Source organism: Peromyscus maniculatus, chromosome 20, assembly GCF_049852395.1.
Source record: "Peromyscus maniculatus bairdii isolate BWxNUB_F1_BW_parent chromosome 20, HU_Pman_BW_mat_3.1, whole genome shotgun sequence".
Lineage (NCBI taxonomy): Eukaryota > Metazoa > Chordata > Mammalia > Rodentia > Cricetidae > Peromyscus > Peromyscus maniculatus.
In genome coordinates this window covers 27791815-27818590 of record NC_134871.1, presented here as the reverse complement: position 1 = coordinate 27818590, position 26776 = coordinate 27791815, and the positions used below count along the sequence as shown (strand labels likewise).

Genomic DNA, 26776 nt, shown 5'->3' with positions numbered 1-26776 from the left:
CAGCTTCCCCTCATTCTCATGTTTTCAACTGTCTGAGGTATCATTATTTGCTACTTGAATGTTTAAGGACATTTAAAACTCAGGGCTTCAAATCAGACACATCTGTATTTGTCTTTCCAGGGTCTCTTGTTTGCCCGGGTCCCTGAACGCACATCACACAGCACTGTGACCTTCCCCAGCTGCCCAAGAGCACCACTTCAGCGTGGCACACGTTCATCCTCTGGCACTCTATATCATCAAGCAGCAAGTTCTTTAGGAAAAAACAAATTTCTTCCTGTTTAAGACTTCATTTTCTATTTCTGTGGCTACTCATCATGCTGCCCATTTTACACCTTGGTTAGTGCGTGCAGTAACACTTCCTGACTGAAGACTCTGACTCCTCAACTCACACAGAGCTTAGTTCAATTCCTATCTCAAATGGCTCAGCAGGCATCAGATTCCCGCAAACATTCAAACCCTGAACTCTAGTTTTTGTCATTGGAACATTGGTGTTGTGACTAAATAAAAAACTAGTGGAAACTGCCTGCCTGCTACATGGAGCAGAGGATTTCACACTGTACTAGTCATTCCTGACTGTTATTTGTGTCCTAATGGTCTACCGAAGAGACTCCAATGGGTCGTGGTTCTTACCTCTATTTTAACGTCTTCTCAGCTCTTACCAGTACTATTTTCTCACTGTTCACATATCCTCCAATACAGACAAGCCAATCTTACCTGAACCATCACCATAACCCCCAATGCTACTTTGCTTATTAAGACTCCTGCTCTGTTCATGCCTTCTCTACACAGAATGCTCTCCCTCTGTGATGGTTCCAATAGACTGTCAGCTTGAAAGGATCTAGACTCATCTAGAAAACACACCTGTAGGAGATTATCTAGATTAGATGACTCTTTGGCCATGCCTCTGAAGGATGATTTTGATTAGATCAATTAAAGTGGAACGCCCCATCTTAAAGGTGGGCAGCACCATTCTTTGGATGTGGGTCCTGAAACTGCATATAAAAGAGAAAGCCAGCTGAGCACCAGCATTTATCACATTTTTGCTGTGGATCAATGTGACCAGTTGCTTCAAGTTCCTGCTGCCTTGACCACACAGCCTGGTGGACTACACCCTTGAATTCTAGCCAAAATAACCTCATCATTCCTTAAATTGCTATTGCCAGAAATGAGAAGAGTAACTAATATATATCCTCTATACATTTAACTAAGTTCAAATGTCTTCTACCTCCAGGGCTCACTGGTTGTTATTGCTTTATATTCCAAACCAGTAGAATTTACGACATTCAGCATACATCTTTGCATGTAAACTTATGATGTCCTAATTTGAGCACTTATTCCATAAAAGTTTGTATAAATACATGTGCCTTAAGGATAAGAATAGACTGTATGCTGCTGAATCCACTTGTTTGACTTTGCATAAAAATACAGCAAGAATTTCATATTTCACAGAATTATAAAATCAAGGAATTTTACAATAAGAAAGAAAATATTTTAACCTCTCATTTTATAGCTGAAAAAACAAAAACAACTAGGTTCATACAAAGGAAGATTTCCCTAAGGTTACAGACCTATTTAAACACAGAACTAGAATTGGGAATGCATTTTTCTCTCATAGCGTTTATTCCACCACATATGTGTTCTGCTGTGGGATGTCTTTCTGTACACTGTGAATATGTGCTGCGATGATTGGTTAATAAAGAAGGTGCTTTGGCCTATGGCGAGTCAGGTTATAGCCAGGCAGGAAATCCAAGAGAGAGAAGGAAGAAGAAAGGCAGAGGCAGAGGAGACGCTAGCCTGCCACCCAAGGAGCAACGTGCCAGCAGACCAGTAACACCACAGCCATGTGGCAACATAGATTAATAGAAATGGGTTAATTTAAGATGAAAGAACTAGCTACCAAGAATTCTTAGCCATAGGCCATACACTTTGTAATTAATATTAAGTCTCTGAGTGATTATTTTATAAGCTGCTGTGGGACTTCAGGGCCAGGCAGGACCAGAGAAACCTTACTTTCCACCTAAAACTTGAGGGAATTTAAAAAAAGATTCTAAAACAGAGCTAAAAACAGCTTCTTAGTTGTGACTCTCAGGCAAGCTGTGAACTACATTACAGTGTGTTTGTGGCAAGTGTGCTTGACCTACAGCATGGTGGATTTCCGTCACAGCGCGCGCGCACACACACACATGCGCGCACACACACACACACACACACCACTCCTTGATGGAGGCAGAGACCCACTGCTTCCCAGAGTTGTCGGTGAGCAGGGCTCCCAGAGCTGGTGGTACCACTGCCATGTTGGGAAGCTGAGGGGACGGAGTCAGCAGCCAGGGCTGCGGTTCTTGTCCTAGCCATGCAGGTTAACAGTTTAACACCTCTCTCTTCTGGACAGAAGAGAATGATAGACTCACAATAAGTCATATTCAGATGGAATAAAACTCTAAACAGTTTACAATGTGTGTAAAAATAGATGTAGGCTTGGAAGAGAGAGGAAAAGGAGCATATGCAGTTATATAAAGAAATAGATTTTAAAAAATAAAATCTTTAAAGATTAAAAAATTAAGCCACATTGTCTTTGGGATTTTTAACTATAGAAAGACATCTGATTATAAAGGCTGATGAGTTAAACCAATGTATATATTTCAAAGGTATCTTAACTTCAAAATTTGTGTCTAAGGATATGTTGCTTTGGAAAAAAGTTACTGCTTTTGTTTCCACAGAAGATGAGAACCTATGGGTTGCTTCCAGGCTAATATGGTTTGATCAGCTAAAACCCCCTGAAAGGTCTCCAGTGACACCATGGCCCAGATATCCAACATTCAAAATCAGCTTCAAAGCAACTGGCTAAGACAACTCATCCTCACAGACTGCTACAGCCAAGATTTAACTATAATTCTTAATATTCTCAGGATCCTCATAAGACTACTAATGCTCCCAATCAGCAGGAAGTAGTATGTATGAAAAGCTATGCCCCAATTACTAAAATATTGTTTATAAACGTTTATTTTTATTTCAAGGGGGGTGATTATAAATGCAATCTCTTTCTAAAGAAGAAAAGGGGATATTATAGATATGATAGGATGGAAAGGGTAGATTATTGAATCAATTTTTAAAGAGCAACAACTTGTTTAAAATGTTTTACATTGCTATAGATTTAATTTATTACAAATTTAAAGTAAGTTTTCTTATATTGTATGCATATTTCTACTCTTGATTAGGGTATTATATTTATGCAGCTCATTTAAAATTACAATATATAATTAAGAAATACAGATTGATTAGTCATTTATGATAATCAAACTTACAGTCATGTTAAGATTTTTAGGTATAGATAGATATATTTCAATTAGGTAGGTAATCTTCAAACACTTCAAAGACCTACAGAATTTGGCATTTAAAATGTTTTTAAAAATTTAGACTTTCTGGACAGTGAGACACGTCTGTTCCTGGCAGCACCAATTTAGTTCAAAGAAGATGATGGGCATCAAAGAAACTCCATATGGAGTTTGCTTTCCTTATGGTAAAAGCCATTTGGACAAGAAACTGTTCTTGCCTGGACTGCTTGACAAAATGTTGTATTGACTGGACATGCAGGATTCATGAAATAATTATCACTAAATCTTGCCAAAACAAGGCAAGATGGTCCTTCAGGTTCCTGCTTCACAGAGGAGACTGCCAGACATTCTACAAGACACATAGAGAAGCGACTGAGACACTCTAGACCCTAGGCTGAAGATGGATGCCTCAACATTACAGAGAAACTTTGGATGACTTGTCCAGACAGCCAGCTGTCTTTGTCATTCTGGATTTTTGGAAGTTGCTTACAATGCACTTCCTGTTTACTTAGGTAATATTATATCCTACAGGTATATGCACTCACACATACATACCAAAACAAATAAATGTAATTTTAAATTCATGTGTAGTTGAAGGCTAAATAGTTATAATTATAATTTTCCTTCATTATAAAATATAAATTAGATATGAAACCTCAGACTCACAAATATAGAATAGAATATTTTCTTTAATTCTGCCATATACAAATAGACTAGATATTATACTGTAATTCCTGCTTGATAACTGTTCTATTATAAGTAATTTTACTATGTTAAAGTTAAAACCTTCCTTTTTGATTAGACAGAAAAGGGTAAGTGCTGTGGGATGTCTTTCTGTATGCTGTGAATATGTGTTGCTCTGATAGGTTAATCAAGAAGCTCTGGCCTATGGTGAGTCAGGTTATAGTCAGGCAGGAAATCCAAGAGACAGGAAGAGGAAAAGAGGGGCAGAGGAGACACCAGCCTGCCGCCCAAGGAACAACATGCCAGCAGACCAGTAATGCCACAGCAACATGGGGACATATAGATTAATAGAAATGGGTTAATTTAAGATGAAAGAGCTACCTAGCAGAATTCTTAGCCATAGGCCATACAGTTTGTAATTAACATAAGCCTCTGAGTGATTATGTTATAAGCAGCTGTGGGACTGCAGGGCTGGGTGGGATTGGAGAAACCTTTCAGCTACAGTGTTCCTTATTTACAGCTACATTTTGACTACTTTGAATGCTCAGGTCAGAGATAAAAGCTTACAATTTTAACAGTTTATTTATCTAATTCCTTTTTAAAATGACATTTATTTGTTTTGTTATGTATGTGTGAGTGCATGTGCATCTGCCTGTGTGTGTGTGTGTGTGTGTGTGTGTGTGTGTGTGTGTGTGTGTGTGTGTGTAAGTCAGAGGACCACTTGCAGGAGTTGGCTCTCTTCTTCCCCATATGGGTCCTGAGGATCAAACTGAGGTCATCAGGCTTAGAAGCAAGTGCTTCCCTCACTGAGATATCTCATGGACCTTACTTTCCAATTGTAATTCTCAGAGTCCAACAAATATAAATAGATGCCATTTATATTGGTCTGAATGGCATCTCTCCCTTAAACTACTAATGCAGCCTTGTGTGTTCTCTGTTTCATTCTTGCCTTTTTCAGTCTCTAAAACAAGTGGAAGACATTCATTCAAAAGATCTCACTTTCTGTCGCTGTAAACTCTCCCTTTGACTTTTCAGATGAAATCTGTATCGTGGTGGGATGTGACCGGCCTTGTCACATGTGTCAATTCCATCTCCTGGCACATTCCTCCTTGCTCACCACACTCTAGTTATGCTGGCCTCCTTAGCTGCTCCTCTGTGAGTCTTTAAGTTGGCTCATCTTCCAGGCTGGAATGCTCTTCTATAATGCAGGGCCATCATTTATTTCCCTGACAACTCTACTCAAATGCAATTTCTCACAGAGGCTTTCTATGACCAGTGTAACTGCAGCTTCCACCATTACTTACTGCTTTACCTCTACTCTTGACAGGGGTACCTGGCCTTCTCTGCCACTAGACTGAAAGCTTGATGAAGACAAGAGACTTTTTAACTTCTAAATCCCTGCTACTATGATTATCCAAGACTTAGTAGGAACATGAGATTATTTCACAAACAAAACAATTTATATTTCACTTACTAATTCATTCAGTGAGCATTTATTATACATTTGTAATGTATCAAGTAGTTCAGCAGTATTGGAGATACAGAGATGAGTAAGACATAGTTTTGTTCCACTTGGTTTTTTAAGGAATTTGAGGTTTGGGAGAAATCTTCTGACATGTGAGCAATAAATTACGAGACAGTCTCTAAGTGCTCTAAGGAAGTGTTGACAGCACAGTGAGAGTCCAAGGGCAGAGCCGCTAAGTTTGCTCGAACACGTGAAGAATGTCTCACAGAAGAAGCCATCCTGAAGTAAAAAAAACCTTTAACAACACATAGTAACTATACATACTTAGAGGAATCAGCAAGATAGTTTGATGCATGCATATATATACACATATATACGTGTGCGTGTGTGCGTGTGTGCGTGTGTGCATGTGTGTGTGTGTGTGTATATGTGTGTGTGTGTATCATGATAAAATTGGGTTGTTTCCATTACTTAGTGCTTGGGGCCACTGAGACTCTGTCTTTGAAGATGGGAAGGTAATGCATGAACACAAACATAAATTTGGGTGGAGTGTCCTGTACCCTAACTTTTCCCATGAGAGCCACTCTCAGACACGTTCTCAGCACACACACTACAGGACTGAATGCCATGTAACTTTTCCCAAGATACCTTGTTGCTATGCTGATCATACACTTAGCATATCATGCTTTAACTGTCTGTATGCCTGACTTACTAAGTCCACCACTACACTCTAACATCTAAAAGCAGTGCAAGATTGTCCAGTATAAAGCATTGTTCTTTAAATTTCACTGAATGAATGTTAAAGCCCTCACTTTGAGATAAGGACAAGCACAGAATGAAGGGACAATGTTATATAAAGTTATAGAGATAAAAAGTTTTATTTAAAATATATTTGTGTGCAGGTGAGCCAGCCCCAATGATGTGAGCATGGGAGAGCTGCCCCCACTACTTATCTGTCTTGTGGCGGCATGGGCGGAGCAGAGATGCCCCCCCCCATCACCTGAGGTAAGTGGGAGAGCTGGCCCTGAGGTCATAAAAGCAGGAGAGCTGTCCAGCTCCTCATCAGCTGCAGCACTCCCTCTGGAGAGTGGCTCCTACACCTCTCCTGGGCAACACAGTAGAGATGTAGGTGTGAGAGAACCTACCCTGAGGATGTGAAAGTGGGAGAAATGCCCCCTCCCGCCCCACTTGCTCATCAATGCAAGGGGTGAACTTGCCAGGGCAATCCTAGAGAGCCCACCCTGGTGGTGATGACAGGGGAGATCTGGCAGGCTGACCAACCCTGCAAGTGCCCACACCCAGAACCAGGGTTATGTGTTGACCACCCCAACATCTACCCCAACTGTGACCTGCTGCAGCAGGAAAAGGGGGGTGGGTGGGTCGGGGTTGCGGTCTTGTAGACCCAGAGCTGCCGGATCTCCATGACACTGGGCAGAAATGGGATGTCCAAGGAAGAGTCCCAGCACAGACCAGGGGCCTCGAACTAGACCGATGATTATTTGGGATGAAGGCCCTGCAGGTAAACATGTGAGGACAGAGAGGTTCGCCGTGGACTCACTGCAGGTCAACATGTGAGGACAGAGAGGTTCACCGTGGACTCACTGTGTCACACTGCAGCTTCTATGACTAGATCCCCCTCTTCCCTTTTTCTTTTCTTTTCTTCCTCTTTTTCTCTTAAATTTTATTTTGTTTTGTTTTGGGGTGGGGAAAAAGATGGGTGGGATCAGAAAGCATGATGTGAAAGACACAAAGAATAAATAAAAAATAAATAAAATATATTTGTTTTTAACTTACTATTCTAAGCAGAAAAGTTATTGAAGAAATTTGGGGAGCAGAAACAATTATTATTGATCTTCCATTTAATAATAAAAATGGTTATCAGACTTTTAGTAGGCTACATCCATTTTCCTCTGTGAACTCAGTGAAATATTTATCTCTCTTATTCAAATGATGAATCTAAACTTCAATTAAATTTAAATTTTTACCCAAAGTCACACAGTAAATAAGTAGAAAAATAAGGATTATAGCTATTTTTACCTGACACCAAATCTTGAATCAGGCTTTGAAATTACATGTAGTATTTGTAAGTCCAATTTAACTACATTACAGCTTTGCAAAGGCACGCTCCATTTGCTGAGATAACAGATGAGGGAAATGCCAGCAAGCAGACTGACTTGTGCTTCAACCTTTCACTTAATTTTTAGGAATTGGAGTTTATGCTGTCTGGTGCAGTGAGATGCAGTGAGAAGACAGAAGTGACTTTCCTTCAAGTTCACTTTAACAGCTACTATTGTCACCTCTTGTCATAGCTGCAACCCACTGACTCCCCAAACATGGAACCGATTGTTCTGAGTTGAGCCATTTGTCTCTTATCCTCATAACAGCAATGCTGTCTACGATCATTATGCTCAACAAGAATCCTAACTTCCGTTTGGTACGAAATGGATTTCTACCCTCCAGACAGTCGGCACTGGTGCTGCTGAGTCTACAAGGGGCAGAGACGGTTTGCACCTTCAAATTCACAAATCAGACAGAAAACTACCAATCAGAAACTGCTGATTCATTTAGAAAGGAAGGCTCTGTAACATAGTATTTTTATATGCAGTCACTTTGCTAAGACACTAATTTACAAATAAATAGCCCCAAAAGGGGAATTTTAACAAAGTAGCACACTCAATTCATAAATGTGAGTGAGACATGAATGATGACTAATGAAATGCAGATGGAAAAAATTATTTTATATGAAATTAGAAAACTCAAACACTAATAAATTTGGTAACGGCATTGAAAACTTTTCAGCAACATTTTTTTAAACTTAAAAGTCGTGAACTCTGAATGTAATCTTTTGTATTTTAGATGACTGTTAATGTGAGATGGTACTTCACACTTGTAGAACACAGCAGCTCTGCGTGTTCCTTCGTGTCACTGTCCTGAGAGAGAAAGGTCTGCAGAGCAGATGCTGCCTGGTTCCAGTAAGGGACACAACAGCACTTTCAATCAGAGGCCATCATTTGCCAGGAATGCAAAACAGAGCACGGACCATGATCCAGCTTGTGAATCACAAGGTCCGCATGGAATACAACTATTTGAAAACATTATTAGGAAATCCTACCCCACTGCTGGGGCAGATTTGTGCTATAACGGTCTAAGAAAAATAGACACTTTGTATGGGGTTTCTTTGTATCTGTGGCATTTCCTACCTTAACATTTTCTAAATATCCTGCTATAATTCACTAATGTTGAAAATATTTACACTAAGATCTTATGAAGTATTTGCAACACTAATGAGAAAATTAGTCCTTTAGTAGATAATCTATTTAAAATATTCTAATAGTTTAATTTCTCTTAAGTGCCAGGGAACTCTTTCACAGAAGCGTCCCTTTAGAATTGGCATCTGCTTGCTTTGCCCTCTAGCTGACATTACCCACTCAGTCTGCAAAACTCCGCACTCCGAAATTAACTCTATGTAGCACTAGACAGCCGATGAAGGTAAATATGAACCTGTTCCTGAGGAACCCGCACCATCATCTGAGATAAATATCTAGCTAAAGGCTTGCTATCCCAAAGATAATATTCAAATGCACACTCGACTGAGAATAGTAAGAGATAAGGGCATCTGCTGCTCAGAGTTAAGCTTAGAAAGCTGGTTTGTGGAGTCAAAATCAAGAACAGTTAGTAGTCTTCTAGTCTGAGTGGGGTGGAAAGGTAGAAATATTCTGTCTAGAATGGAAATTACAGTGAATATGATACCCTCAGGAGATAGGCCACAGCTTACGGAATGCCTTACACATTGGGAGTCGGTATAAACTGTGTGATCGAAGAGTGATAGGAACCTTGAAAATAAAGGGTAAGCTGGAGAACAAGACAGAAAAGGAGACTGGAATAATGTCATAATTGAGAGCCAGATGTCAGGGTAATTAGAGCCTAAGCTAAAGCAGGGTGAGTCCTGGCAGAAATTTTACAACCCGAATTTGAAAGGAATCATGAGGCGAAAATTGGTATTCTAAAAGTCTTTTGTGCAAATATAATGGGTCAAAAATAACTTCAATATGCTGGACCTAAAGAGACCAAAGTGACTCTAAAAAAGGGTGTGTATGTGTGCACAAAAGATCACGGGGTAGAAGAGTTGAGAGGTCTGCAAGGCCCAGACAGCTTAGGCAGGGAGCTGGAGCAGGAGACGGGACTCTCCTGCCCTCTCTCCACAGCTAACTGGTCCTGGAGCTGGAGGCCGTGTGGTTTGAGTGAGAAACAGCCCCACAGGCTCCTATATTTGACCGCTTGGGGCCCAGCTGGAAGCACTGCATGGAACTTTAAACACAGAGCCTTGCTAGAGTAAGAATGTCACTTGGGGTGGGCTCTGAGAGTTTACAGCTTCACCCCACTTCCAGCTTATTGTCTCGGCTTCCTGAGTGATGAAATGTGAGCAGCCACCTTACTGTGCTGGCTGCCACGGGCATGCTCACCTCTTCATTATGAACTCTCCTTCTGGAACCATAGGCACATTAAACTTTCCTTCCCTAGTAGCTTTGTAGGTCATGGTAGTTTATCATAACAACAGAGAAGAAACGAATTCAGCGACTCATTGATGTTAGCATACTCAGTCAAAAATATATCAAATCAGTTCAGCTAGAAAAGGCAAAAATCCAAAGATACCACTGTAAATTTGCTTAAATGCCCCTCCCCAGTTATGAGAACGCCCCCTGGTTACCTCCTAGAGTGGGGACACTGCTGCCATGACTCAGGAAGGACACACCGGTGAGTCCCCTTGCCCAGGAAGGACAGCACTGCCCTGATTACACAGAGCCTGTCTGCTGTGTCTGCACAGGAGGGCCAGCACCAGCTCGGCAGATCTGGTCTCACCACCACCATGTTCAACCAAACTACGCTAAGTACTGCTGAGAAAACAACAAACAATATTCTCCTTTAAAGAGCAGTCCTAAGCACTCTTTTTTTGAGACAGGGTTTCTCTGTGTAGCCCTGGCTGTCCTGGAATTCACTCTGTAGACCAGGCTGGCCTCAAACTCACAGAGATCCACCTGCCTCTGCATCCCAAGGGCTGGGATTAAAGATGCACACCACTACCACCCAGCTTAAGCACTTTTTCTATATCAGCTTGCAAAACAGTATACATTGGTACCCAGTCACTCAGTATTGTTGAGACGTGTGGTCTTGAAAGTCTGCACAAAGAACCAACTCTTCTCACTGCTATCAGTAGGTGGTCCTTCTACTTCAATGCAAAACCAGAGCAGCAGCACATACAGCTGCTGCCTTTAACAAACAGAAACTTGATGGATCGCTAACTTTTTGCATGTATGTAGGCATGTCTTAAAATGAGAGCAAAGCATTCAGAAACTCCAGAAGTCATCAACAACTTGTTCATTAGGGAAAGAAGCCTGCATGGTGAGAGCGCATGTGGGCAGGGCTGCGGAGGTTCATGGTCAAGACTGAACAAGCTCTTGGCATCCTATGGAAAGATCCAAAACGAGAGATTATCTTCCATTGCTTGCTCATAACGCTCATGTTCAACATGGTAAGTTAAGTGGTAAAAGTAACCCTTACTGTGACTTTTATTTTTTTCTCACAGCCAAAAATCTGTTAAAAGATTAGCAAAATATAAAAGGAACTTATAAAATCAGATGTTTTATAACAATTTGAAGACCACTGTATTGCTGTAAGCAATTTATAAAGTGTCCACAAGAGGGCACCACAAACAAAAGACTAAAATTTCATTAACAAGTGGTTCATACATTAACTAAGTATCATTATCAGAAGAAGAGAGATTGGTAGCCACTGATCATTTTTAACCAAGATATTTGAGACTACTATAAATGACTGTGGTATTATTACAGTTTAGTAAAAACAAGTATATTATATAAAACATTGTCACTACTTCTCAAGGAAAACAAATGTAGTCAACATTGGCAGTTTCCAGAATAACTTAAATAATAGATGGAGCTCAAAGAGTAGTTATTAATTCCACAAAACCAACAAAATCCTATAATGGTAAATATTCACATCACTGTGTTCTAGATCAATTGTGTATGCAAACTAAGATATATCTTATGTTCCTAGAACAAATATTAAGGGCTAATTTGTCATGAAAATTTTTTTCCTCTTATTATGTTCCTTTGTGAAATTTTAATACACACTTCATAGAAGAAATATTACTTGCGTAGACTTAAAGTTGCTGCCATTAAATAATTTTAACAAATCAACTTCAGAAACATACAGTGCAAAAGACGGCAGCTTGAAATTCTCGGACAAAGGTTAGTCAGGGTAGCAAAAAGTAACCTTCTTCCAACCTAGTCACATCACTTAAGTACTGTCAACAACAAGATTTAAATATCAGGGTGTAACTTATAAGTTTGTAAATGAAGACTCGGGTTGAGAATTCCTTATGCACCATGCCCAGAAAGAAGCCATTTCCTTCTGACAATGTATACATTTAATCCCAACTCAATTCAAATGGTAAGAGTTTAATATTTAAATGTCAACAAAATGATTCTAAATATCATGTAAAAAGGCAAAAAAACTTAGAAGAGCCAGCCCCATGTACTGAATAACAAAGATACCACTATCTAGCTTTTACAATTTTACTAATCAAGATGTATTGGTTAAAAAAATAAATAAACTCTTGTACCATTGATATAACAATGAGTCAGGAGGAAGAGTTCAGGAGATCAACAGATGTGGTCAGTTGGTTTTTGAGAGATGAGCAAAGGCAACTCAATGAAGAAAGGATGGTCTTTTAAACATGTACTGGAGCAACTGAACAATTGCGGGGAGGGGGGGGAGCTAGGTACAGATGTTTAAAGAATTTAATTTAATATATATCACAGACCTTGACAATACATTCAGAAGCTTAAAATGCTGAATAAAACCCAAGAGGAAAATCTGTGTTTGATGCTGAATTCATAGAACTAAGGAGCACTAATGAAAAGGGAAAGGGGGTTAGAAAGGACTAGAAGGCTGTTAATACTTCTGATTTCTGAAGGGGAAGACCAGACAAAGTGAACAGAACATCAACAAAGTGAAAAAAAAAATAAAACCAAATCACACACAGAACTCTTACAAAATCAGTATTACAAAAACACAACCCCATTAAAGTGGGAAAAGTAATAAACAAGATATTGTGTCCAAGAGAAAATACAAATGGTGAATAAACATACAAAGTTGCTCTACATTCATAACATTAAAGAATCAGAAATTAAAACAGAAAGCTCATGCAACACCTATTAGAATAGCTAAAATGTGCAAGTCTGGCACTATGAACTGCTACTGTATTATAGTAACAGAAGATCTCACTCATTGTTGATAGAAATACAAAGCGACAACTTTGGAGTTGAACTGAAAAGTGTCCCATAAAGCTAAACACATTACAACATGCAGTAAAAAATTCAATCCTAGGAATTCGTAGTTTTGTTCTGTCACAGGCTTATCTAGCTCATAGTTATGGTTACCGACCATCACTGTGGGGACCACAGTGGCAGAAGCTTGGGACAGTTGTTCACACCACACCCATAGCCAAGACATAGAGAGGAAGAGGTTAACTTCTTGGTTTCTGCACTCTTCTGCAGTCTAGAAACCCCTTCCCAGGGAATGGTGACTTCCACAGTGGCTAAGTCTTCCCATTTCAGTGTAATCAAGAATATTCCCCAGAGGCCTGGTCAGAAGCTAGCCTCCTAGGCGAGTCTAGTCTGTGTTAAGTGCACTAAACAATCACAGGATTTCCTCAACTGACTTGAAAAGTTACCCCCCCCACACAGAAGCCAGTAAAGCAAATGTTCACAGAAAATGTACTCATAATTGCCCCCAAGCTAGTATGAAACTACTACTTTCTTCAATAGGTTAATAGACAAACTGTAGTACAATTAGGTGATATTACATGCTTCACAAATGAGTAAGTTTTTAAGCTTCAGAAAGGCACAGAGGAATCTGAAATATATATTGTTAAGTAAGTAAAAGAAGACAATATACAAATGCTAATATAATACCTATTATATAATATTTCAGAAAAGGTCACAAGCAGAGACTGAACAGATCAACAGTTGCAAGTTTAAGGACCAGGGTATTGTGGATGTAAGCACAGAGGTTGTGTGTCTGTGTGTTTTCAGTCTATCAAATGTAGCTAATCCCCCATCTCAGCCTTCCAGGGGCATTCGGCCTCCACAGGGACTTTTTTTTTTTTCTTTTTTAGGGTGATGCAACTGTTCTGTTTCTGACTGTCGTGGTGGATGTGTGACACCATGTACTAATCAAAATCAATAGAACATTACATCATAAAAAGGGAACCTTGAGGAGGGCTAGGGAAGACAGTAAAGACACAGGGACCTGAGTTCAAGCTCTAGTCACATCAAAAGAGCCACGCATGGTAGTGTGCACTTGTAATTCCCATGGAGCAGTTCAAAGAGCCAGATCCGGGGGCTTGCTGGCCAGCTCCCTAGACTACTTGGTGAACTCCAGACCACTGGGGGACCCTGCCTCAAAAGAGTTGTATGGTACCCAAGGAGTAACATACAGTGTTAATCTCTGTCTGGCCTATTTATACACACACACACACACACACACACACACACACACACACACATACACACACACACACACACACACACACACACACACACACACACACACGCGCGCGCGCACGCACACACCATGCACAAGTAAATACTCAAAGAGTATGTATACGTTTTCCTTGAAGCTAAGGGACCTGAGAACAGAAGACAAAATGTGATGAGAACACAAGCTGAGCTGTATGATAATGTATGGAAGAACTTCATTGCAGCCTATGGGGGAAGGATGCTAACAACTTTAGAATCTAAAGAAAGGTAAGGAGCTGTACCCAAGGGCTGCAGTTGACACCAATGTTTCTTATGGGGAAATTGGCCGACAATTCTGAAATGAAAACTTCAGTAATGCATGATGGATGGTGGGAACTGGACTTCTCCAGTTCCCTGGGGCAGTGATCTATAAGCAAGCAAAAGAACAGAAATGAAATAATTTGTGTGGCGTGAGTAAAAGTCAGAGACCTCTGTCTGAACTCACAATGAATTTACTATAGATACAGAGGGCACAGAGGCTCCTATAGAAAAGACAAATGAGAACACACCAGCTGGCACAGTCATCCATGTCTGCTTATGCTTTGCAAACTGAGAGGGCACAGATGCAACAGTGCTGCATACGTAACAAGGCACACCCGACGTCAGTCTGTACTTCTGATAAGGCGAAGGGAACTCTGGAGCAGGAGGAGAGCTGGGGCTCACAGAAGGAAAGGATGTGTCTACACAAACCGAGCTCCTCCACATCCCCAGGCTGTGTCACAGAACAGAGGAGTCAACAGACAGAGATCCCAGAGGCCGAGTCTGGACAACTGGGGAGGACACAGGATTGAGGGAGTGCAGCAGACAGGTTATAACCTGGAATGTAAAGTGGGCTCCTGCCGCCACCACCACACCCAGAGACCTAGCCCTAGCCCTGCAGCTTGGGCACCACTGACTGCTCTCTAGCTGTCTGCCCTCCCCAAAGAAGCTCCTCTTCACAGCAGCTGGAGACCACCCCAGAAAACAACACCTGGTCACAGCGTTCTCAGCCCCAGCAGACGCATCTCTAACAAAACTGCGGCAGCCAACCCTGGGGAGCCTTACAGAAGGGGTGGACGGGAGGCCCGCTGTCAGACTGTCTCCTAGAAACGACACAGATGCTATCACAGCAAGATGGCTGCCCAATCCAGACCCCAACAACGACAACATCAAGAGCTTGCTAATATGGAGAAGGAAACTCACAGGGCTCTACCTCTAGACAAAGAACCGAAAGCTGATGACTGCGGAAAAGAAAAGAATTATCTTCTCAGGGGTGACCCCAAATTGGTTATACAAACCAAGAAATCGTATACATACAAGTGACACTAAACAGACTCAGAAAGCTACATTTATAGCGGTGTGTGTGCACCAACAATGATTAAAAAAAAAAAAAGAGGCCATTTGAGAGGAAATGATGGGTGGTGGAAAAATGGAGGTGTGAGAGGGAATTGCAGAAATGATGTAATTATACTTTAACTAAAATAAAATATAAATAACCACAAATAAAGATTGATACAAATAAATAAATGGAGAGAACAGATAAATCTCCTGTCTTTTCCCTCAAGAAAGTGGAGCATAACTCTCCATCCTGTGAGGTGTGCTATGTATTCCAGCTTACTTCCAAGGAGTATGGTACAGAAAGGCAAAGAAAGAAATTCTACTATAAAAAATCTGGCAAATACTATGCCAACCAGGTAACTGTAGTTAACACCAATAATGATAAATCATGTTGACCAAAAGTATTCTTTTAAAAAAACATTTTATTTTTAATTGTGCATATGTATGTGTGTCCATGTGTAAGTATTCACAGGTGAGTGCATGACTCACACAGGTCAGAAGAGGACACAGGGTTCCCTGGAGCTAGAGTTACAGGCAGTTGTGAGATGCCCAACGAACCAAACTTGGGTCCTCCCTGCAAGAGCATTATGTGCTTTTAACAACTGAGCCATCTCTCCTGACTTCCAGAAAGTACTCTTGATATGATATAATGAACCTTTCTCTCTGTGTCTTCTTCCAAAACCATTAATTCCATTCTCAGACAGTAAACATCTATTTAACTGGGATCCCTCAGAACTGCTCACACTATCAAAAACAAGAAAACATCCTGAACAACTGTGACATCAAGAGGGGTCTAAGGAAACATGACAACTGGGAGCAGTATAGTATTCTGGTTAACCCTGAAACAGATAAAAGACATTAGACAAAAACCAAGTGAATGCAGCTAGAGACTTTAGTTTAAATGTATAATTAGACAAATGTATCATCTAAGATGATGCTAGTAATAGAGAAAACTGAAATCCAGGTACATGGAAACTATTGTTTTTTCAATTACTCTGTAAATGGTAAAACTATTCAAAATAAAAACTTAATTAAAAATGGAAATTGAAACAATCTCTCACTTTCAAATTCAAACAAATATTTGGTGAGTATGTAGCCTCACTAATTCAATGCTAGTTAATCTACAGGGTGGTGGATATCATATTGGCTAACCAGCATCCCAATACAGAGCTTTTAACCAAGCCTATGTCTTCGAGCCCAGTTTGAAACAAACAAGAAACTCCCCAAAGGCAAATGTTAGGCACTGTCCTCACCATTATTGTTTTCAAAAGTCACCAGGTGGTTCAAATGTACAGACACAATCAAATAAACTAGTTACCCACTAAATAGTTTACTTATTGGATCAAGTATCACATACCCTTAGGAATCACTTTTGCATTAGGCAAAATTAAATCATACTGAGATAAAGCAGTTCATGTATTTAATTTTTATATGCAAAAGAACTATTCATTTCATTTTTAATAAGAAACCTTTTTTTTTACAATCTCTTATGAGAATATTTAGAGAATCCTTAGTAAAATTTAATACGTGATGTTTAAAAACAAGACCACTTACTCATACACTTTTTGAAATAGTACCCTTTATTCTATTATTTTAAACTCATACAGCAGGGCCATTCATATAGGCTTGTTCTCTACTACATCTAGCACTCCTTGCTAACAGTCACATGTACTTCAAAGTCGTGCATTATTAAAGAGTCAGTCTGTTAATACACACTCTTTAAAAGGCGGATCCACAGGCAAGCCAGGGATTTACAGTAAAATGAACAAATATGGAGGTTCTTTAATCTACTCACACTAGAGATGTGCTAATATCTTACAATGATATACAGGAAATAACTTCTTATGTAACACACCAAAATTTTTTAACCCTGCTGGGAAATGAAAAATAAAAAAAGTATTTGTCATTAAGCATTAGGGATGCTTTAACACAAAAGCTTTGATGTTGGGAATAAGTATGTACTGCAGAAAGCTATGTTTATAATTGGATTAATTTAAAAACATCTGTACGAAAAGTCCAGCACCTCTCCAGACAAGCTGTTTCTAGAGTATATGTGGGTCATGTTCACTACACGCTCTCCTTTACACGACCTAGCCATGAACTTGAGCCCCATGCTCCATGCTTGCTGAAGCCGGAAGAACAGAAAGGCTATTAGAGGGAGCAGGAGGGGAGAACACAGCAGTCATGAGAAGTGGAGGGGCAGGCACTAGGACAGAAAGGTCTAAACACGGAGAGGAACTAATGTATGGAAGGTGCGTGGGAAGAAGGGAAGGTAACCAAAACTAAGGATAAACAAAAAAGCCACATGGAGACTTACTGTGTCATGAGCTTATTAAAAATATAACCATAAAAAGAATCTGAAGAGGGGAACCCACTAAGAATGAGTTGATAATGGCCCTCCAAGAAGCCGTGGGTTCTTAAACAAAACCCCCAGTACAGACATGGGATGCCTCAATATGGACTGTTGGTCAGGGAGCCCCAAAGTTCCCCAAACAGAACAGGCTGCTGCCACTGCTCGTTACTGTCCACCAGAACTTGACCCTTTGTGAAGAAAGCACATTCTACGGTCACAGCCAAACAGACACCACACTGGAGCTGAGCTGGATGCTTCCTCCACACCGGCCGGCTAGTCTTCAAGGTCTAGAAAGGTGCTCTTCGGGCCGCATGGGAAAAGTCACCAACAGGCTAACTCAGCTGTAAACCCTATGGGCCACAATAATGACCTACCAGGCAAGCTGTGCCCTACAGTGAACACAGTACTGTGACTTTGGGGAGAACCGACCACTCCACTCGAGAGAACTCATGCCAGGTCCGGTGAACCTGCTCAGAAGCCCTTGACAAAGGGGGCCCTAAGCCCTAGGGTTAACCTACTACTTGGGTTTTGACAAACAGTCATGTTGCCAAGTGTCTTCTAAATACTCATGTTTATACCCACAGATTACTTATTTGTCCAGTTTTCGTCAGAGAAACAACTTCTTACTCAATCAGGTAGTAGTTAAAGTGGAGACGCAAAACTAACCAGAGTGGTGTTGGAGTTTCAGCCACATGAAATCCAAAAGTGTAATGAGTCAAAGAGAACCCACAGCTGTCATGAGGGAACAAGGTAAGCTGTGACGCACAGTAAGAGGCTGTAAAGCAGCCTTGACTCCACAACTACAAGTGTTAAGATAAGCACAGACCTGATTGACATGGCCACTATCCTACAGCTGTTCTCCTTGGTGGGGCAGGCTAAGAAAAATGCTACTCCAGAACCCAGAACAAGTTGTCTTGTAAGAGAATTGCAACTTGTCCAGAGACGCGACCACTTCTTCTGCTGTCTTCGCTAAGACCCTGGTACAGACGCCTCCTTGCTCTGCTCCGCTTATTGTTTTTGTAGTCTACAGAAGCTTACCTTCCTTTCCTGGGTGACTTAATTCACAACCCGGCAGAAAAAAAAAGAATGGTACTAAACTCATGGGTACTCAAAAAGGTCTTAATCACTAAATACATAAAGTTTTCTATAGATTTACTTACAAAGATGTATTAAGTACCACCATAAAAGTTTAATATTTAAAACTCAAAATAGCTAAGAAATTACTGGCAGGCACATGAAATTGTCATTGAATTAGAATCTCAGGAACAACACAAGGATTTATACTCAGCCTTCTCTGAAACATTTCTAAATCAATAGCAAAGACATGAAAAAGAACACCCATGTGGACAATGAGCCAACATGGGGTAAGAGACATCAGCAAACAAAACAGAAAGCCAGAAAACAGGCTGGGAGTTAGGTTGTTCTTTAGTAATTCCATCCCTTCTCTTCCTTTTCCTCCTGAATGTCTTTTATTTTTTGTTGATTTGATTAAACTTTCAGTGATCTTATTCTCTCTCACCTCTCTTTCTCTCTCTCATTTCCTATCTCCTCAAACTTCTCATTTAACCTTTTTATGCTTTCTCATATCAAGTATTTAATATCCAAGATGTCTTCCTTTGTCTTTATCGCCATATTTTCATGGTCATTGGCGGGGGTGGGGAGGGTCTTGCTCTATCTCGTCCCTGTGTGTTTGCTGTGATTCCCTGATTGTCTGTTGTGGCCTCCATAGGATGTGCAGTGATATTTGAGAGCAGCACTAAATGCCCTCTGTAGCTCCGTGCAAAACCCACTGTAAATGACGTTGGATTTCATTGCTCTGCGGCCAGAATCTGCTGCTTCTTGTTGCTTCTCTTCTTGAAAGCTTAGATTCTGAATGCGAAGGGGCCTTTCCGGAGGCTGTGTTTACTGTTATCAGAAATAGCACGTAATCCCACCACTGACACTTCAAACAAGCTTTCCTGCCACAGCTCTGTGTGCACCACCGAGGGATTCTCTCCAAGTATGAGCTACTTACAGAGGGAAAAGTAACAAGCAATGAGTTCTCTTAAGGAATTGTAACTTACAGTCAACAATTTCATCTCAAATATAAATATATGTACCCTACTAATTCATTACATCACTTTTCAATAAGTATATAGTTTTTAAGATTTAAGTTACATTTATAAAAGTACCCACTAACACATATGCATTAGGCCATGTAAGAAGTGTTTTAAAATATGGAACTTGCTGGTGATCGCTACCATTGTACTAGGTCTTGGGCAGCGGCGGCGGCGGCAGCAGCAGCAGCAGTAGCAGCAAAGACAGCAGCACACACCTGGCTGTGGTGCAAGAGCACTGTGGTGACACTGAGTACGCTGCACGCAGGCCCAAACACACATGTTGATTGTTACAGCCTGAAAGGCTTGGAGTGCAGATAGAAAAAAGTTACCAGAACATTCTCATTGCTTTTCCAATGTCTCAGTATGATGAAAACAGCCCTTTCTAAGTTAGTGTGAAGCAATACAATATTTCTATGTAGCTGAAAGTGTAAGTAGACAGTCTGATACATGCATAAAAACAAAGATTTGTGCAACTCTGACTTAATGAGGTATTTGTAAGTAATGTTCACCATTTCATTTAATATAAAATTCTATATCCATTCAATTCCTTATGCTTTAGTTAGTTAGCATTATGACAAAGGACATATCTGAACTTCAGTGATAAACTACTTATCAAATTTTTAACCTACTTCTAAAGACTAGATTCTCAGTGGTGCAATCTAGGCTTTACCTTTTAAACTCTATTTGTTAGCGCTGTTCTTTTCACTTTTAAATAATTCAAGAACCATGTATAGAATGGTTGCCTTGTTACGTTGACAAAATAGTGAGATCTTCCAATACTTATGAACATTCAGACAGACAGACAGACAGACAGACAGACAGATACACACACACACACACACACACACACACACTCAACTCCCTGTATAATATTTCAATAAACCATACCAACTTCGGTAAAGACACATGGTTCCAAGCCTGATGACCCAAGTTCCATTCCGAAAACCCCACAGCGGAAGGAGAGGACAGACTCCTGAAAAACTGTCTCTGTCTTCCTTGACCTTGCCATGGCAAGTGTTCTCAAATGTGCACATGCACACAAGCTCGCGTGCGCGCATGCACACACACACACACACACACACACACACACACACACACACACTTGCACAAGTGCACACACACACACATAATTTTTTTGAAAAATCAATTGATTTGTTTAAACACTATATGGCAATGAATACTAGCTGTGCCCTAATTAGTAAGCTACAAATTGCATCTGCTACATCTTGACTACTACAGATAATTTAGCATATTCTAAATGAAAACAAGAAAGCCCTGTATGCCTACAATTTTATGGATAAAATTCATCAAACTTTGTGTTGATCTGTTTAAAAGCGAGTGTAAGTTTTGTGAAAATATCTGACTTTTATAAAACAACACAAGCACCACTTCAGTGACAAACTGGTTTTCCAGTGACATCAGGAGTTGTATAGCTCTGTGAGAAACTGCGATTTCCCCAGGAATCTCATATCAGCAGAAGGAAATGGCTGAATTTGGTACCAGCCAGGGGAGGAACTTGTCTCTGACAACTTGTCAGGACAGACTGAAGCATAGACACTGATGGGCCAGACCACACCTTGACCAACACTGCTTAGACATGACCAACACCTGTTGCTCTCTATTCGAACCTAAGACTCATGTCAGGACCTGGAGATGGACTGGGGGGGGGGTGCTTCCTGGAACTCTTTGTTTGCTCTTCTTCCCAGTGTGCTCATTTGGAATCAATTCTCCCTCACTGCTTAGTCCTACCTGTTTAGTTGGCCTATTCACTCTCTGTTTACTCCACCTTGATAGGGCTGCCAGGGCCCAGGCCCTGACCCTGACAGTTCTGGCTACAATGGTTAGACACTGGTTATTTGTATGCATGCAGGAGCAGAACTGAATCATCTAATTCTGTGTGTAATATTTTAGAAAACTACCAACTGTTTTACAGTGTGAACCATTTTATATTCAATGAATAAAGGATCCATTTCTCCAGATATTCAGCAGCACTTACTATTTTCACAACATAGCTGATGGTCAGTTAAAGAAAGTTACAGATGGTAAGACACAAACTGTCCACGTCAAGATAAAACGCCCCTGTAAAGTCTTGCTATGTCAACTTTATATTCCATTAACCACTTGTTCTTTAAACACCAGAAAAGGACAGCAAAAGAAATATTTTAAGGATTTAATAAATGTCTCACTTGTGTAATGAATTAGTAAGTGCTATCGAAAGATTATAAGAAACCAAATAAAATTATGTAAAAGTGACCCAGATGACCTACAATATCAACTTTCAGAGACTAATTACGAACCGAATTTTCTTCCTCCTCTTCCAGCTCCCGCTGCTGCTCTTGGTGCCTTTTGGCTTTGATTTCCATGGCTTCCGTGATCAGGTCCCTCAGTATTGACACGGGCTTTGCATTCTTGATAAAATGATGCTATAAAGGCAAAGTTAAATGGTATGAATTCAGATTTTTTTCAATTATAGCCAACAAACACTAAAACACACATAACTGGTAACCAGCGTCACAAGTTTCAATATTTTATACAACTAATGTTAATTATGAAAATAGCCTTTTGTTTGCTTCAAAAAAAATGTTTTTGAGTCCACTTGGTTAAAAAAATCTAAGCATACACATAAAAATATACTCCTATTAATATACTCCTAATAATAACGATCTTAAAGATATAATTGTTAAAAGAAAGTGGGCATTAGGTGGTAAAAGTTTTCAAATATTTAAAGCAGATTAATGATTACAGGTAAAAATAAGCTAATTTGGCACTTATAAAAAATGTAATTAACCCTAATAACCGGATGGTCAAACAAAAGGGAACTAACTTGTTACTTTTACATCATCCCTATTCTGTTATGTCTTGAATTATTTAGTCACTTACAGGGTAGACAGAAAAAGAACTTCCGAACTCCCTCCTCATTTCAATCTATTGCCTCTTTCTTCCCTCATCTAGCTAAGAAATGACAACATTCTCTATTATTTTATAAGCTGTGCACTTTGATAAGCAAAAAAAAAAAGCCATCAGAACAGACTAGAACTCTTTTTAATTACATCTTAAAATGTGTGTGTGTGTATGTGTGTGTGTGTGTGTGTGTGTGTGTGTGTGTGTGTGTGTATGTGTGTACGTGTACACACATGTGGAGTCAGCTCTCTTTCTTTCTACTATGTGGGTCCCAAGGATTTAAGCCAGGTCACCATTCCTGGCAGCAAGGGCCTGCACTAGCTAAGTTACCCCATCAGCCTTGAGTAGACCTAAACTCTTCACTAAGGAGAAGAGCATGAGAGACAGTAGAAGAAATATATGGGACAGATAAAATTATGTTTTTGAGGTAATACTGTAGCTTCAAAATGCAATGCTCATAATTATTTGCCAGTATATATAGTCAGAGGAAAACAACCTTGTTTATTTTAATAAAGACTAATAGAACACACAAAAAAGTACAGAGACAACTAGCCAAACTAGTGAACCAATAGCTGAGGAGCCCCATGGTACTGGACTAGGCCCTCTGGATAGGTGGGACAGTTGTTTAGCTTAAACTGTTTAGGGGGCCCCTAGGCAGTGGGATTGGGACCCGTCCCTAGTGCATGAGCCGGCTTTTTGGAGCCCAGTGCCTATGGTGAGACACTTTGTGCAGACTTGGTGCAGGGAGGGGCTTGGACCTGCCTCATCTGAATGTACCAGGCTCTGCTAACTCCCCATGGGACATCTTGCCTTGGAGGAGGTGGGCATGGGAGGTGGATTGGGGGAAGGCTGGGGGGGGGCGGGAGGAGGGAGGACAGGAGAATCTGTGGTTGGTATGTAAAATGAATAGAAAAATCTCTTAATAATTTTAAAAAAGGAAAAAATGGGAAACATTTTTACAATAGAAAAAAATAAATTCAGATAAAAAATTTAGTGATGAAAAAATTACAGACACTTGGAAGGGGTTTTAACATGGTAAACAAATTATTTGATAAAACTATCAAGAAAAAAACTGTCAAGTAAGGGAAAAAACAACTGTAAGTAAGAATCTTACCATTATTTCAAAGTCCTAAGACTGATTACAAGGAATCAATTCTTTATCACAGTTAAAGATCCCATCAGATAAATGATGCTCTGCTGACAAATCCACAAAGACCCCAGTCACCCCCCAAACAGTTCTGCTGGACCCCGCACCAGCTGCTGTGCACTGGTTGGGACGGCCTGGTAAGTTTTTGCTGTGAATGCGAACACCTGTGCTATGTGCCATTTCTTAGGCAGAGCAACCATAAAGTCCTGAGCATATACTTCTCCATGACCACCTCCTTCTGTGCCACAGGGTACTTGTGATAACTTCTAGCAACTACAAGAAAAAAGGGAGTGTGCAGAGAATAAGGACCACCCAAGAAAGGAGGAAAAGGGTCAAAAAAATGTTCAGGAATTTACTACCGAAGATGAGGAAGACAAATCCATAGTCACAATTTAATTACGCCATACGAGTTCCATTCACAATGGTTTAGCACAAGCTCCACTTAAAGAGACGTAGAAACAAGCTGGGGTATGGCTCAACGGCCAACCGCGAGTGTGGCATACCCTGGGTCCTGGGTTCAGTTCACAGCAGCACCTCTCTGCCCCATAAGACATGGTGCTGTGGGGTAATGCCCTTCTACACTGGTTTAATAAAATGCTGATTGGCCAGTGGCCAGGCAGGAAGTATAGGCAAGCTGAGCAGATGAGGAGAATTCTGGGAAGAGGAAGGGCAGAGTGAGGAGTTGCCAGCCAGACACAGAGGAAGCAAGATGACAAGGCAGAACTGAGAAAAGATACCAAGCCACGTGGCTAAACATAAATAAGAATTATGGGTTAATTTAGGTGTAAGAGCTAGTCAGTAATAAGCCTGAGCTAATGGCCAAGCAGTTATAATTAATACAAGCCTCTGAGTGGTTATTTCATAAGTGGACTGTGGGACTGCGGGGCTGGGCAGGACTGGGCGGGACCAGAGAAAACTTCCAAATACAACAAGATATTCACATTCTGAAGAAAACACAAAAAGATACAAAAATGAAGATGTATGAATAGAACTTAGTGGAAGATTTGTCAGCAACACTACTTCAGTGTTCTTTGAGCCTGGATAGGAATAACAGCCAGGCAATTGAGATAAATGCTTAGGATGAAAAGCCTTGATTTTTATCTGAGAACAGGCTTTAATAAACAAATAAGAGAATAACATATAGGGAAATGTTGATACCATAATTTTGCAATGCAATTCAGTAATTAAATGCAGTGGCAAGATACAATTAAAAATCACTGAGAGCCTGAGGTATAAAATGCAGTTGCCAAAATAGAGAAGAAATAAATATGATGGGAAATGAGAATGATTTGGTGGCAACAATATGAGTCAAACAAAAAGAGTAGAATAGAAGGAAGAATTAAATAACACGATGATCGGGCCGGGCGGTGGTGGCGCACGCCTTTAATCCCAGCACTCGGGAGGCAGAGGCAGGCGGATCTCTGTGAGTTCGAGGCCAGCCTGGACTACCAAGTGAGTTCCAGGAAAGGCGCAAAGCTACACAGAGAAACCCTGTCTCGAAAAAAACCAAAAAAAAAAAAACCAAAAAAAAAAAAAAAAAAAAAAAAAAATAACACGATGATCAAACTTTTCAGATTCTGGAGCCCTTTGGATTTTAAATGCTTTAATTAGGGATGTTCAACTTGAAAGTCACATATCTATCCAGATCCAAACAATGATATCTGAACACTTCTTGCCCTTAGCATCTTAGGTGGGGGACATCCATAAGAACAGAACCAACAAAATTATAGCCTTCAAAAAAGGTATAAAAATCTCAACCTGGACTATACTTTGTTATCTTCTCAGGGGAAACTGAGGCAACACTTTAAGCCATATCTCAGTTCCAAAGTGTATCTTAACTTTGTGTCATTTATTATAAATTCACAACAATGCTCTGCTTAGAGCTAAATGTCTGAACCTCAAACATCTCCATCTGTCCAGTTCCATGTGTATTCCTGCTTTCTCTGTAACTGATCTACATACAACTGTGGCCCACAGAGAGGAACTGGTGGGCCAGGCAAGGAGGTACACCTGTAATCACAGGGGGCTGGTGAGTTCAAGGATAACCTGGGTGCTACATAGAAAGTCACCATGTCACACACTTGCACATGTATGTGTACACACACACACACACACACACACACACACAGTAGAGAAAGAAAAAGAAACAGGGGAAAACCACCTTGAAAAGTTAAAGTGGTAGATGAAGACCAGTACCATAGTATTTGAGTTGATCATTCTGTGTAGTCAGAGATGAAGTTCTGTCATACACATTGGCACATTTTTAAATAGACATTTTTTAAAAAAAAATGCAGAGGTGTAATATTGAAATTATAAAGCAACATTTAAACAAGTGCAGAAAAAACAAGGTAGTAAAAAGAAAGCACAACAACTGTCATGAATAAGGCATTAGCATACAATTATGTGCCACTGTAAATCAATAGAGCAAATTCCCATTTACTTTTCAATCCTAAGGCAAAAGTTCATGGGTCCAATAATTCAAGTACATGCTCCTTACATGAGATGATACATTCATACTAAGTACATCTCACTCATGTTTCTTGTAAGAAGCATACTAAAAGAACTTGGGTTAAAGATAAGCAATGATGGGTGACAGTTATGTAGTTTGGTCTGTTTGTGGGGCCCCTAGCAGTGGGACCAGGATCTGTTCGTGGTCCATGAGCTGGTTCTTTGGACCTATTCCCTATGGTGGGATGCCTTGCTCAACCTTGAAGTAGTGGGGAGGAGCTTGGTCCTGTCTCAGCTTGATATGCCATGCTTTGTTGACTCCCATGGGAGGCCTTACCCTTTCTGATGAATGGAGGAAGTGGGAAGGAAAAAGCAGAGGGAGGGGAAACTGTGGTTGGTATGTAAAATAAATAAAATTAAATTTAAAAAA

At 40.3% G+C, this 26776-nt stretch overlaps 1 protein-coding gene across 6 annotated transcripts in view; it reads right to left on the bottom strand.

The window, feature by feature from the left end:
• The window catches only part of Stk3 (serine/threonine kinase 3), a 256630-nt gene that overhangs the window by 74133 nt on the left and 155721 nt on the right, over positions 1-26776 (bottom strand). For all 6 annotated transcript variants that reach the window (XM_015996380.3, XM_076555921.1, XM_042264624.2 and 3 more), the window contains one exon: positions 22148-22273. In XM_015996380.3, coding sequence (XP_015851866.1) covers positions 22148-22273 — 126 coding nt within the window. The remainder of the gene's footprint in view (positions 1-22147; positions 22274-26776) is intronic.